The 15,073-nt window shown below is 45.8% G+C and overlaps 1 protein-coding gene across 21 annotated transcripts in view; it reads right to left on the reverse strand.

Moving 5' to 3' along the window:
* Nucleotides 1-15,073, reverse strand: part of phldb1b (pleckstrin homology-like domain, family B, member 1b) — a 375,430-nt gene that overhangs the window by 244,522 nt on the left and 115,835 nt on the right. For all 21 annotated transcript variants that reach the window (XM_072593429.1, XM_072593428.1, XM_072593422.1 and 18 more), the window contains exon 3: nt 6,241-6,364. In XM_072593429.1, coding sequence (XP_072449530.1) covers nt 6,241-6,364 — 124 coding nt within the window. The remainder of the gene's footprint in view (nt 1-6,240; nt 6,365-15,073) is intronic.

A 15,073-nucleotide genomic window follows, 5' to 3' on the forward strand; every position in this document is an offset into this window, starting at 1 on the left:
CTCCACCTCCTCCAAGACTTCCGTTTCCCCGGCCCCCATTGCCTCATCTTCACCATGGATATCCAGTCCCTCTACACCTTCATCCGCCATGACCAGGGTCTCCAAGCCCTCCGTTTTTTCCTCTCTCGGTGCCCCCAACAGTACCTTTCCACCGACACTCCCATTCGTTTGGCCAAACTGGTCCTCACCCTTAACAATTTCTCCTTCAAATCCTCCCACTTCCTCCAGACCAAAGGGGTAGCCATGGGCACACGTATGGGCCCCAGTTATGCCTGTCTCTTTGTTAGCTACGTAGAACAGTCCATCTTTCATAGTTACACCGGCACCACTCCCCACCTCTTCCTCCACTACATTGATGACTGCATTGGCGCCACCTCGTGCTCCCGCGAGGAGGTTGAACAGTTCATCAATTTCACCAAAACATTCCACCCTGACCTTAAATTTACCTGGACTATCTCTGACACCTCCCTCCCCTTCCTGGACCTTTCCATCTCCATTAATTACGACCGACTCGACACTGACATTTTTTACAAACCCACCGACTCCCACAGCTACCTGGATTACACCTCTTCCCACCCTACCTCTTGCAAAAATGCCATCCCGTATTCCCAATTCCTCTGCCTCCACCGTATCTGCTCCCAGGAGGACCAGTTCCACCATAGGACACACCAGATGGCCTCCTTCTTTAGAGACCACAATTTCCCTTCCCACGTGGTTAAAGATGCCCTCCAACGCATCTCGTCCACATCCTGCACCTCAGCCCTCAGACCCCACCCCTCCAACTGTAACAAGGACAGAACATCCCTGGTGCTCACCTTCCACCCTACCAACCTTCACATAAACCAAATCGTCCGCCGACATTTCTGCCACCTCCAAATGGACCACACTACCAGGGATATATTTCCCTCCCCACCCCTTTCCGCCTTCCGCAAAGACCGTTCCCTCCGCGACTACCTGGTCAGGTCCATGCCTCCCAACAATCCACCCTCCCATCCTGGCACCTTCCCCTGCCACCACAGGAATTGCAAAACCTGCACCCACACCTTCTCCCTCACCTCCATCCAAGGCCCCAAAGGAGCCTTCCACATCCATCAAAGTTTCACCTGCACATCCACTAATATCATTTATTGTATCCGTTGTCCCCGATGCGGTCTCCTCTACACTGGGGAGACTGGACGCCTCCTAGCAGAGCGCTTTAGGGAACATCTCCGAGACACCCGCACCAATCAACCACACCGCCCTGTGGCCCAACATTTCAACTCCCCCTCCCACTCTGCCGATGATATGGAGGTCCTGGGCCTCCTTCACTACCGCTCCCTCGCCACCAGACGCCTGGAGGAAGAACTCCTCATCTTCCGCCTCGGAACACTTCAACCCCAGGGCATCAATGTGGACTTCAACAGTTTCCTCATTTCCCCTTCCCCCACCTCACCCTAGTTCTAAACTTCCAGCTCAGTAACTGTCCCCATGATCTGTCCTACCTGCCTATCTTCTGTCCACCTATCCACTCCACCCTCCTCCCTGACCTATCACCTTCATCCCCTCCCCCATTCACCCATTGTACTCTTTGCTACCTTCCCCACCCTCCTCCCTGACCTATCACCTCCATCCCTACCCCCATTCACCTACTGTACGCTATGCTACTTTCTCCCCACCCCACCCTCCTCTCATTTATCTCCACCCCCCAGGCACTCTGCCTTTATTCCTGATGAAGGGCCTTTATCTGAAACGTCGATTTTACTGCTCCTCGGATGCTGCCTGAACTGCTGTGCTTTTCCAGCACCACTAATCCAGAATCTCCCAACTCCTGTACTCAATGCTCTGACCAATAAAGGAAAGCATACCAAACGCCTTCTTCACTATCTTGTATACCTGCAACTCCACTTTCAAGGAGCCATGACCCTGCAATCCAAGGTCTCTTTGTTCAGCAACACTCCCTAGGACTGATTTGGAGATGCCAGTGTTGGACTGGGGTGGACAAAGTTAAAAATCACACAACACCAGGTTATAGTCCAATAGGTTTATTTAAAAACACTAGCTTTCAGACCACTGCTCCTTCATCAGGTGATTGTCCCTAGGACCTTACCATTAAATATATAAATCCGAGGAGAAAGTGAGGACTGCAGATGCTGGAGTACCAGAGTTGAAAAGTGTGGTGCTGGAAAAACACAGTAGGCCAGGCAGCATCCGAGGAGCAGGAGAGTCGACGTTTCGGGCATAAGCATTCCTGAAGAAGGGTTTGTGCCCAAAACGTCGATTCTCCTACTCCTTGGATGCTGCCTAACCTGCTGTGTTTTTCCAACACCACATTTTTCAACTCTAATATACAAATCCTGCGAAGGTTTGCTTTCCCAAAATGCAGCACCTCAATATATCTTCAAACCCACTTCCTAATCAGTACTTAAACCAGACAAACTGCAAAGAAGATTGTCCTGAACTGTTTTGGTAGTCAGTTTCATTCAGCCTTGAGCTTGTTTTTAAGCTGATGGCATCTCTGATCTGCTTTGTTCCTGTTGATAAAGCCCTTGTGCGTCAGGAACTGTTGGTTTGTGATGGAAATGAACAGCATCACACCATCACCTCCCCTGCCCCGGGGCTTCACTGCTTATGGCAGCTGGGTCATCATTACTTCTGTCAAAAACTGCATGAAATGAGAGCCAGTCATTGGGAAATTTCCACTTTGGTGAAGACAGAGCTCACTCCAGGAGTGAGACGTAACTGGAGAAATATCAGGCAGGTATTGCTCTCAACCACAACTGAAGCAAATCGGCATAACCACTCCAACGTGTAAACACATACACACACACACACGCACACACACGCAGTTATCAACACACACACACAAAAAGGCATACAGCTGTAGACACACATGCACAAAGACAAATGCACACAGACATCAACATACGCACACACAAACATCGACACACATAAAGACACACATACACATACACAAAGACATATAGGTATTGACATACATAGAGGCACTAGACCTAAACACACTTATAGAAACACACAGGCAAACACGTACTTAAATAAACATACACAGACACGTATAAATACACACAGACACACACACGTACACATTTATAAACAGAAACGCGCACATACAGTACACTGAATCAGACATACAGTTAAAAATCACACAACACCAGGTTGTAGTCCAACAGGTTTATTTGGAAGCACTAGCTTCAGATTAACCACCTGATGAAGGAGCAGCGCTCCGAAAGTTAGAGCTTCCAAATAAACCTGTTGGACTATAACCTGGTGTTGTCTGATTTTTAACTTTGTCCACTCCAGTCCAACACCGGTTCCTCCACATCATGGCAGAGATGCAGTGAGATGGGCACACACACACACACACACACACACACACACACACACGTCCCAAAGCGTATTTCAATGCAACAGCTTTGAGGTGGAGTCAGTTTAGTGATGTAGGAATCACAGCAGCCAATTTTAGATTCCCTACAGCATGGAAACTGGCCCTTTGGCCCAACAAGTCCACACCGACCCTCCAAAGAGTAACCCACCCAGACCCATTTCCCTCTGACTAATGCAGCTAACACTATGGGCAATTTAGCATGGCCGATTCACCTGACCTGCACATCTTTAGACTGTGGGAGGAAACCGGAGCACCCGGAGGAAACCCGCACAGACACGGGGAGAATGTGCAAACTCCACACAGACAGTTGCCCAAGGCACGAATCGAACGTGGGACCCTGGTGCTGTGAGGCAGCAGTGCTAACCACTGAGCCACCATGCTGTAGACAGCAAGGTCCCACCAACAGGAACATGTTATGTCCTTACAATCTGGCCTTAGTGAAGCTATGTGAGAGATAAGTATTAGATTAGATTAGATTACTTACAGTGTGGAAACAGGCCCTTCGGCCCAACAAGTCCACACTGCCCCGCCGAAGCGCAACCCACCCATACCCCCACATTTACCCCTTACCTAACACTATGGACAATTTAGCATGGCCAATTCACCTGACTGGCACATCTTTGGACTGTGGGAGGAAACCGGAGCACCCGGAGGAAACCCACGCAGACACGGGGAGAACGTGCAAACTCCACACAGACAGCCACCTGAGGTGGGAATTGAACCCCGGTCTCAGGCGCTGTGAGGCAGCAGTGCTAACCACTGTGCCACCGTGCCGCCCAGCCCCATCTCAGTAGGAATACCCTTCAGAATAATGCCATTAGATATTTTCATTCCACCCTGGGAGAGAAGACTGTTTAATGTTTCATCTGGAACATGAACTAAACCATAGAGAAACAAAGGTGGTTAATGATAAAAATGATGTGCAGGAGCCAGTGTTGGACTGGGGTGAACAAAGTTAAAAATTACATAACAGCAGGTTATAGTCCAACAGGTTTATTTAAAAGCACAAGCTTTTGGAGCGTACCTGATGTTTTGCGATTTATAACAATGACAAAAATGTCAGTGCAAACAAGGAGACAAGAAAATTGATCAGCCGATGTAAACTTCTATATGAGACAGTCACAATTTGTAGCAACCTGCAGTGCACAATTTTGCAGGAACAACAAACATTCCATAAGGTACTTTCCTCAAGTCTTCACTTACAAGGGACAGAAATGAATAAGTTACAAAGCTGCTTTGTGAAGTGTCTTTTGTCAGTTGTCCCTTGCTCAGTTGTTAAAAATGCCACTGAATGTGAAACAATGTTGACCTCTTCAATGAAGCAAACTCAGAGTCTTGTTTGATGTGGTGCCCAGAGATTGGGTCTGATAACAGCACTCAGACAACTTGTTATCTGTCTCAGTGCAGTCTTTCCAGAGAAATTTAATCTGATCCTTTAATCTCCTACCCACTCCCCATACCAGCATCAAACTAGTTCCCAAAAGCAAGGGTGGAGGGGCCTTCAAGATAAGACATTCTGCACACAATGATGTCTAGTGGGATGCCTGTAGGTCTTCTCAAAACACAATCAAACTAAAATAAACATGGAATGAGAATATGTTTAAAATTATTCCATTTCCTTTTGTTTCAAAAACTACTTCTCAGTGAGTATCAAGAGCAAATCTCTGCAATTAAATGACAGATTTTTTTCAAAGTTTATGAGGAATCCTAATACTTTGACATTAAAGATTTAGAGGGATTTCCTCTTCTTCCTCTTTATATAGAATTGAAAAAAAATGCCCTCGTGTCTTTTCTAAACCTTTCTCCTCCTCCTTAAAAATATGCCCCTAGTCTTGAAATCACCCATCCTAGGGTAAAGACGCATGCCATTCACCTTACCCATAGCCCTCATGATTTTATAAACCTCTATCAGGTCATCCCTATGCTCCAGTGAAAAAAGCTCCAGCTTATCCAGCCTCTCCCTGTAATTCAAGCCTTCCATTCCCGGCAACATCTTGGAAATTCCTTCTGAACCCTCCCCAGCTTAATAATATCCTTCCTATAACAGGGTGACCTGAATTGGACACAGTGCTCCTGGAGAAGCTTCATCAATGTCCTGTACAACCTCAACATAACATCTCAATTCCTACACACAAAGGTGTGAGCAATGAAGTCAAGTCAAGTCAAATACCTTCTTAACCATCCCATCGACATGTGTCGCAAACTTCCATAAAGTATGGGCCTGTTCTCTCTGTTCTATAACACAATCCAAGGTCCTACTTACAAATGTATAACTCCTGCCCTTGTTTGTTTTAGCAAAATGCAATACCTCACATTTATCCAAATTAAACTCCATCTGCTACTCCTCAGCCCATTCACCCAATCGATTAAGATCTCTTTGTACTCTTGGATAATCTTCTTCGCTGTCCACGATACACCAATTTTGGTGTTATCAGCAAAATTTACTAACTATGCCTCCTATATTCTCATCTAAATCATTTATATAAATGACAAACAAAACAGGGCCCAGCACTGATCCCTGGAGGGCACAGTGTAAAATGCTACAGAGATAACTGAGGAGCGTTGGAAAAAGTTCTCTCATGCACAAGTTGGACCAGCATCATCGGAAAGGATTACCAACAGCACCATTTGAAGTGTCTGTCCCAGCACTGATCTGCTTCGCTACCTTAAAAAAGCAAAGTATTGGAAATCCAAACTAAAAACAGCAAGTGCTCATGAGACTCAGCAAGTCTGGCAGCATCTGTGGACAGCGAAACAGCATTAATGTTTGGAGTCCTGAGTCTAGGACGGTTCTGAAGAAAAGTCCTGCAGTTCAGACCCATCTACCCAACATCAGCATCCAACCCTTCACCTCTCACCTTCTTCAAGAGGAAGCAATGTGACAGCGATGCTGAGACGGCCACTGCCCAGGCTAACCAAGTGAGGCTTGTCCGTTTGTACCTTCAGCCCCTTGCCGGTGTCAATAAGGTCCAGAGGGGTGTTCTGAGAGGGAAAAAAGAACAGCATGATGTCAGTTGGCTTGGAATAACATAAGGACAGAAGCAATAGGAGCAGGAGTAATCTCTGGGTCCCTTGAACCTGCTCCTCCATTTCCTGCAAACATGGCCAATCTTCTCAACTTCACTTTCCCACCCGATCCCCACAGGATCCAAACATCCACTGGATTCAGTTTGGAACCGACTCGATGACTGAGCATCGTTGGTTCTCCGGGGGAGAGAATTCCAAGGATTCACAGCCTGTGAGTGGGGAGTTTTCTCTTCCTCAGTTATAAACAGCTGAATTCTCATCCCAAGACTCTGCTCTCTTGTTCTAGATCTTGTGACCACAGAAACAGCCCCTCAGCTTCCATCCTGCAGAATACGATACGATTGAATGAAATCACCTTTTAATCCTCTAAACACCAAGACTGCACAGACCTATTCCACTCAAAGCACAGACAATAGACCTGACATAATTAAAAACAGCATGTGCACAGATAACATATTTAGTTTTGGTTTAATTTGGTATGACTGACATTTATAATGAAAGTTTCCACTGTAAGTGGTTAGCATACAGATACACAGGAGCTCCACCATGACCCCAAATTACTAAAGAAATAAACAAAATTCCTAGAAAGATGCCCCTTCCAATGCCCATGTTTGCCCTCAGTTTCTCAGTTTAAGTTCCCTTGCCCTCTCCTAATTCTGTCACTTCTTCCAGCCCCAAGTCCTTATCCAGCCCCTCCAGCCCCCAGAACACTCCATTCCCAACAGATCTTTGCCACGGGGTTATTGACTCAATTCGAGGGCAGGGGATGAAGTTGCCGATAAATACATCCCAGTGGATCAAAAGTACATTGGGAATCAGTGCAGAGTGTGATCTGTTTCTGATGCTGCTAATGTGAAGGCTAATGAAAAGGAACAAACTTGCATTGATATAGCACCTTTCATGACCTGAAGACTCCCCCAAAGCATTTTGTAGCCAATCTATGAGGTTCTGAAGTGTTGCGACCGATGTACGAAACCCAGCAGCCAATTGACACACAGCAAGTTCCCATAACAGCCACATGATACATAACGACAGACGCTGTTGGAGTGATTCTGAGTGAGAGATAAGTATTAGCCACGACACTGGGAGAGAACTTCCATGGGTTTGCTGGGCGATTCTCTATGGCTACATGAGACGGTATCGTCAGTGCCAGTTTAATGTCTCATTTAACACTTGGCACTGCCAAGCAGTACAGCATGTAATGGGAACACCCAGGCGGCATGCAAGATTCCTAAAAGTGGTCTGAACTCAGTAGGAACACCACTCACTGAGCATGTACCTGCAACAAGACGCCATTCGTTTCTCTTTAATAGTGCCCAGGTAATACCTGACAGCTCATAACGCCATGGCAACTACAATCCCACAGATGCTGACTTCCCTTCCACCCACCCGCTAAAGCCTGGTAGTGCCTAATAGTTGTTACATTCCTTGATGTCACATTTTGCAGCAGACTGAACTGCCTTGTGGCTGAATGATATATCTGAGCGTTGTACCTACCCCCCCGCCCCGGAATCTCCAGACTAACCCATTGGACAATCTGTCCATTTGCAGCAGAGAGAAATCTCACTTTCTGGTTTATCCCCAAGGCTTTCTACCCAGCTGCCTGAAGGCACTGACTATTTCTGAATTAGGTCAGAAGTCACACGACACCAACAGGATTGTTTGAAATCATAAGCTTCCAGAGCACTGTCCCTTCGATGAAGGACTATAACCTGGTGTTGTGTGACTGTTGACCTTGTCCACTCCAGTCCAACACCAGCACCTCCACGGTCGTTTCTGAATTACTGCGAACTGTGTTGATGAGGGTCTGCTTTGTAATCAACCCGTTCTGAAATGTTATAGCACCCTCTGGAGCAGGTGGAACTTGAACCCAGCCTCGTGGCTCAGAGGCAGGGGCACTACCTCATCAGGGGAGGGAGGTGTGTGTGTGTGAAATGTAGAGCACAGTACAGACCCTTCGGCCCTCGATATTGTACCGAGCATTTATCTTAATCCAAGATCAACCTAACCTACACACCCCTCAATTTACAACTATCCATGTGCTTATCCAGCAGTCACTTAAATGTCCCTAATGTCTCTGACTCTACCACCACTGCTGGCAGTACATTCCATGCATTCATCACTCTGTGTAAAGAACCCACCTCTGACATCTCCCCTACACCATCCTCCAATCATCTTAAAATTATGACCCCCTCGTGACAGCCATTTTGGCCCTGGGGGAAAGTCTCTGACTATCTACTCTATCTATGCCTCTCATTACCTTGTACACCTCTATGAAGTCACCTGTCTTCCTTCTTCTCTCCAGTGTGAAAAGCCTTAGCCCAATCAACCTTTCTTCATAAGACAAGCCCTCCAATGCAGGCAGCATTGGTAAACCTGATAAATCTCTTCTGCTCCCTTTCTAAAACATCTACACCCTTCCTATAATGAGGCAACCAGAACTGGACACAATATTCCAAGTGTGGTCTAACTAGGGTCTTATAGAGCTGCAGCAAAACCTTGCGGCTCTTAAACTCAATCCCCCGTTAATGAAAGCCAAAGCATCATACGCCTTCTTAACAACCCGATCAACTTGGGTGGCAACTTTGAGGGATCTATGTATGTGCAGCCCAAGATCATCCACACTGCCAAGAGTTCTGTCTTTTGACCTCCCAAAATGAATCATTTCGCATTTATCCAGGTTGAACTCCACCTGCCACTTCTCAGGCCAGCTTCATCCTGAAGAAGAACTTATGCCTGAAACATCGATTCTCCTGTTCCTTGGATGCTGCCTGACCTGCTGCGCTTTTCCAGCAACACATTTTCACCTCTGATCTCCAGCATCTGCAGTCCTCACTTTCTCCTGCATCCTGTCAATGTCTTGTTGGAGCCTGCAACAGCCCTTGAAACCATTTACAATACCAACGACCTTTGTGACATCAGCAAACTTACTAGCCCATCCGCTTCTTCATCCAAGTAATTTATAAAAAGTACAAAGAGCAGAGACCCAAGAACAGATCCCTGCGGGACACCACGGCTCACTGACCTCCAGGCAGAATACATTCCATCCACTACCACTCGCTGTCGTCTTTCGGCCAGCCATTTCTGAATCCAGCCAGCCAAATTTTCCTGTATCCTATATCTCCTAACTTTCTGAATAAGCCTACCTTGGGGAACCTTTTCAAATGCCTTACTGAAATCCATATACACCACATCCACTGCTCGACCTTCATCAACTTGTCACATCCTCAAAGAACTCAATGAGGCTTGTGAGGCATGACCTTCCCCTCTCAAAGCCGTGCTGACTACCTTTAATCAAACTATGTTTTTCCAAATACTCATAAATCCTATCTTTCAGAATCCTTTCAAGTACCTTGCTTATCACAGATGTAAGATTGACTGGTCTGTAATTCCCAGGGATTTCCCTATTCCTTTTCTTGAACAGAGGAACAACATTCACCTCCTTCCAATCATCCGGTATTACTCCCGTGGAGAGTGAGGATGCAAAGATCACCGTCAGAGATGCAGCAGTCTCATTCCTCACTTCCCGTAGTACCCTTGGATATATCTGCTCTGGCCCTGGGGACTTATCTATCTTGATGCTTCCAAGAATTTCTAGCACATTCACTTCTTTAACATCAATCTGTTCAAGCTTATTAACCTGGTCCACGGTGTTGTCACTATCAGCAAGGTCCCTCTCTCTAATGAATACTGAAGTAAAAAATCTCATTTAGGGCCTCCCCTACCTCTTCAGACTCCAGGACATGTTCCCTCACTATCCCTGATCAGCCCTACCTCCTCTCTGATCATTCTTTTATTCCTCATGTAAGTGTAGAACACCTTTGGGTTTTCCCTAATCCTTCTCACCAAGGCTTTTCCATGTCCCCTCCGAGCTCTCCTCAGTTCTTTCTGAGCTACCATGTAATCCTCTAAAGCTGTGCCAGACCCCTGTTTCTTCAAACTTGTGGAAGCTTCCTTCCTCCTATCGATGAGGAGCTCCTCTGTTCTTGACATCCAAGGCTCCCTCACCTTACCATTCCTTGCCTGTCTCAGTGGGACAAAGTTATCCAACATTTGCAACAAGTGCTCCTTAAACAGCCTCCACATTTCTGCTGTGTTTTTCCCGTAGAGCAATTATTCCCAATTTATATTCCACAGCTCCAGTTGAAGATCAGTATAATTTCCCCTCCCTCAATTAAATACTCTCCCATACTGTCTGTTGTGAGTAACTATTCGCAGAGTTGTAAACACTCCCCATATTGTTTAAATTCACCGGCCAGGGGCACCATCCATGCATCATGTGGAAACTTTCTGATTGGAGAAAATCCTTCCATCCCATTACGAGGAGTGGGGGACACACTATCTCCAAAGTAATAGCTGCACTAATAAGATTAACATGATCCTATTACAGTGAAACTGATTTGGAACACAGCAGCGTGATGAAGAAATCGTTTTGCAGTCAGTACATGTAATGGTGTATCAATTGCATGTATCGCTGGGGCTGGGGTGGAGGTGGTGGAGAGTGTGAAGTTCCTAGGAGTAAATATCACCAACAATCAGTCCTGGTCCACCCACATTGACGTTATAGTAACAAAGCACATCAATGCCTCGACAGATCGTTCTGCTATAACGCATGTTTCATCAACATGAATTCATTGTAACACGATTGATGAATTGGGGATGCTGTTTCTACAATGTGAACTTTTAAACCATGTGTTAGTTTTTCTTGCGATTACATTGCCGACACTTTAAGCACTGTTGCTAAAGCGCAATTTTTCTATAATCTGCACAAGAACACAACCATGGCATTATAGAAGAACTGACAGTACTTCCTCCAAGGCTAAGGAGGTTCAGCACAAAGACTCTTACCAATTTTTACAGATGCACCAACAAAAGCATTCTACCTGGAGGCATTACAGCTTGGTATGACAGCTGCTCTGCCCAAGACCAGAAGACATTACAGAGAGTTGTGAACGCAGCCTAGTCCGTCACAACAAACAGCCTTCCTTCCATTGACTGGCTGGACCAAAGGAGCTGTTTCCATGCTGTTTGACTTGATGATTTCATCTACACTTTCTGCTGCCTCACAAAAGCAGCCAACATCATCAAAGAGCCCTCCCACCCTGGTTATCCTCTCTTCCACCCTCTTCCATCGGGCAGAAGATACAAAGGATTGAAAACACGTACCAAGAGATTTAAGAACAGTTCCCCGTGTTATCAGTCTGATGAACAGATCTCTCATACTGTAGAGTTGATCTCTATATTCTGCATTCTGTTCTATTACACTGATGTACTTCTGTAAGGTATGATTTAGAGTCATCAGCTCATAGAGATGCACAACGTGGAAACAGACCCTTCAGTCCAACCTGTCCATGCCGACCAGATATCCCAACCCAATCTAGTCCCACCTGCCAGCACCCGGCCCATATCCCTCCAAACCCTTCCTATTCATACACCCATCCAAGTGCCTCTTAAATGTTGCAATTGTACCAGCCTCCACCACATTCTCTGGCAGCTTATTCCATACACGTACCACCCTCTGCGTGAAAACATTGCCCCGTAGGTCTTTTTTATATCTTTCCCCTCTCACCCTAAACCTATGCCCTCTAGCTCTAGACTCCCTCATCCCAGGGAAAAGACTGTCTATTTACCCTATCCATGCCCCTCATGATTGTATAAACCTCTATAAAGTCACCCCTCAACCTCCGACACTCCAGGGAAAACAGCCCCAGCCTGTTCAGCCGCTCCCTCTAGCTCAAATCCTCCAACCCTGGCAACATCCTTGTAAATCTTTTCTGAACACTTTCAAGTTTCACAACATCCTTTCAATAGGAAGGAGACCAGAATTGCAGGCAATACTCCAACAGTGGCCTAACCAATGTCCTGCACAGCCGCAACATGACCTCCCAACTCCTGGTCTCATTACTCTGACCAGTAAAGGAAAGCATACCAAACGCCTTCTTCGCTATCCTATCTACCTGAGACTCCACTTTCAAGGAGCTATGAACCTGCACTCCAAGATCTCTTTGTTCAGCAACACTCCCCAGGACCTTACCATTAAGTGTATAAATCCTGCTAAGATTTGCTTTCCCAAAATGCAGCACCTCGCATTTATCTGAATTAAACTCCATCTGCCACTTCTCAGCCCATTGGCCCATCTGATCCAGATCCTGTTGTAATCTGAGGTAACCTTCTTCGCTGTCCACTACACCTTCAATTCTGGTGTCATCTGCAACCTTACTAACTGTACCTCTTATGCTCGCATCCAAATCATTTATATAAATGGCGAAAAGTAGAGGACCCAGCACCGATCCTTGTGGCACTCCACTGGTCACAGGCCTCCAGTCAGAAAAACAACCCTCCACCACCACCACCCTCTGTCTTCTACCTTTGAGCCAGTTCTGTATCCAAATGGTTAGTTCCCCCCGTATTCCGTGAGATCTAACCTTGCTAATCAGTCTCCCATGGGGAACCTTGTTGAATGCCTTACTGAAGTCCTTATAGATCACATCTACTGCTCTGTCCTCATCAATCTTCTTTGTTACTTCAAAAAACTCAATCAAGTTTGTGAGACATGATTTCCTACGCACGAAGCCATGTTGACTATCCCTAATCAGTCCTTGCCTTTCCAAATACATGTGCATCCTGAGGGACAGGGAATCCTGTCCCTCAGGATTCCCTCCAACAACTTGCTCACCACCGACGTCAGACTCACCGGTCTATAGTTCTCTGGCTTGTCCTTACCTCTTTCCTTAAACAGTGGCACCACATTAGCCAAACTCCAGTCTTCTGGCACCTCACCTGTGACTATCGATGATGCAAATAACTCAGCAAGAGGCCCAGCAATCACTTCTCTAGCTTCCCACAGAGTTCTAGGGTACACGTGATCAGGTCCTGGGGATTTATCCACTTTTACGTTTTTCAAGACAAACAGCACTTCCTCGTGTGTAAAATGGATATTTTTCAAGATGTCACCATCTATTTCCCTACAGTCTATATCTTCCATATCCTTTTCCACAGTAAGTATTGCTGCAAAATACTCATTTAATATCTCCCACATTTTCTGCGGCTCCACACAAAGGCCGTCTTGCTGATCTTTGAGGGGCCCTATTCTCTCCCTCGTTACCCTTTTGTCCTTAATGTATTTGTAACAACCTTTGGATTCTCCTTAACTCTATTTGCCAAAGCTATCTCATGTCCCCGTTTTGCCCTAATGATTTCCCTCTTAAGTGTACTCCTACTTTCTTTATACTCTTCTCAGGATTCACTCGATCTATCTTTCTATACCTTACATATGTTTCCTTCTTTTTCTTAACCAAACCCTCAATTTCTTTAGTCATCCAGCATTCCCTATAGTTACCATCCTTCCCTTTCACCCTGACAGGAATATACTTTTTCTGGATTCTCGTTATTTCATTTCGGAAGGCTTCCCATTTTCCAGCCGTCCCTTTACCTGCGAACATCTGCACCCAATCAGCTTTTGAAAGTTCTTGCCTAATACTGTCAAAATTGGCCTTTCTCCAATTTAGCACTTCAACTTTTAGATCTGGTCAATCCTTTTCCATCACTATTTTAAAACTAATAGACTTATGGTCATTGGCCCCAAAGTGCTCCCCCACTGACACCTCAGTCACCTGCCCTGCCTTATTTCCCAAGAGTAGGTCAAGTTTTGCACCTTCTCTAGTAGGTACATCCACATACTGAATCAGAAAATTTTCTTGTACACACTTAACAAATTCCTCTCCATCTAAACCTTTAACACTATGGCAGTCCCAGTCTATGTTTGGAAAGTTAAAATCCCCTACCATAACTACCCTATTATTCTTACAGATAGCTGAGATCTCCTTACAAGTTTGTTTCTCAATTTCCCTCTGACTATTAGGGGGGTTTATAATACAATCCCAGTAATGTGATCATCCCTTTCTTATTTCTCAGTTCCACCCAAATAACTTCCCTGGATGTATTTCTGGGAATATCCTCCCTCAGCACAGCTGTAATGCTATCCCTTATCAAAAACACCACTCCCCCACCTCTCTTGCCTCCCTTTCTATCCTTCTTGTAGCATTTGTATCCTGGAATATTAAGCTGCCAGTCCTGCCCATCCCTGAGCCATGTTTCCGTAATTGCTATGATATCCCAGTCCCATGTTCCCAACCATGCCCTGAGTTTATCTGTCTTCCCTGTTAGGCCCCTTGCATTGAAATAAAAGCAGTTTAATTTATTAGTCCTACCTTGTTCTCTGCTTTGTCTCTGCCTGCCCTGACTGTTTGACTCACCCCTTTTCCCAACTGTACTAGTCTCAGAGTGATCTCTTTCCTCACTATCTCCCTGGGTCCCCCCACCTTACTAGTTTAAATCCTCCCAAGCAGTTCTAGCAAATCTCCCTGCCAGTATATTAGTCCCCTTCCAATTTCGGTGCAATCCGTCCTTCTTGTACAGGTCACTTCTACCCCAGAAGAGATTCCAATGATCCAAAAATGTGAATCCTTCTCCCATACACCAGCTCCTCAGCCATGCATTCATCTGCTCTATCCTCCTATTCCTGCCCTCAGTAGTTTTTTGCACCGGGAGTAATCCAGATATTACTACTCTCGAGGACCTCCTTTTTAAATTCCTGTTTAACTCTCTATATTCTCCCTTCAGAATCTCATCCTTTTCCCTTCCAATGTCATTGGCTCCAATGTG

The sequence above is a fragment of the Chiloscyllium punctatum genome, chromosome 23 (genome assembly GCF_047496795.1).
Source record: "Chiloscyllium punctatum isolate Juve2018m chromosome 23, sChiPun1.3, whole genome shotgun sequence".
NCBI lineage: Eukaryota > Metazoa > Chordata > Chondrichthyes > Orectolobiformes > Hemiscylliidae > Chiloscyllium > Chiloscyllium punctatum.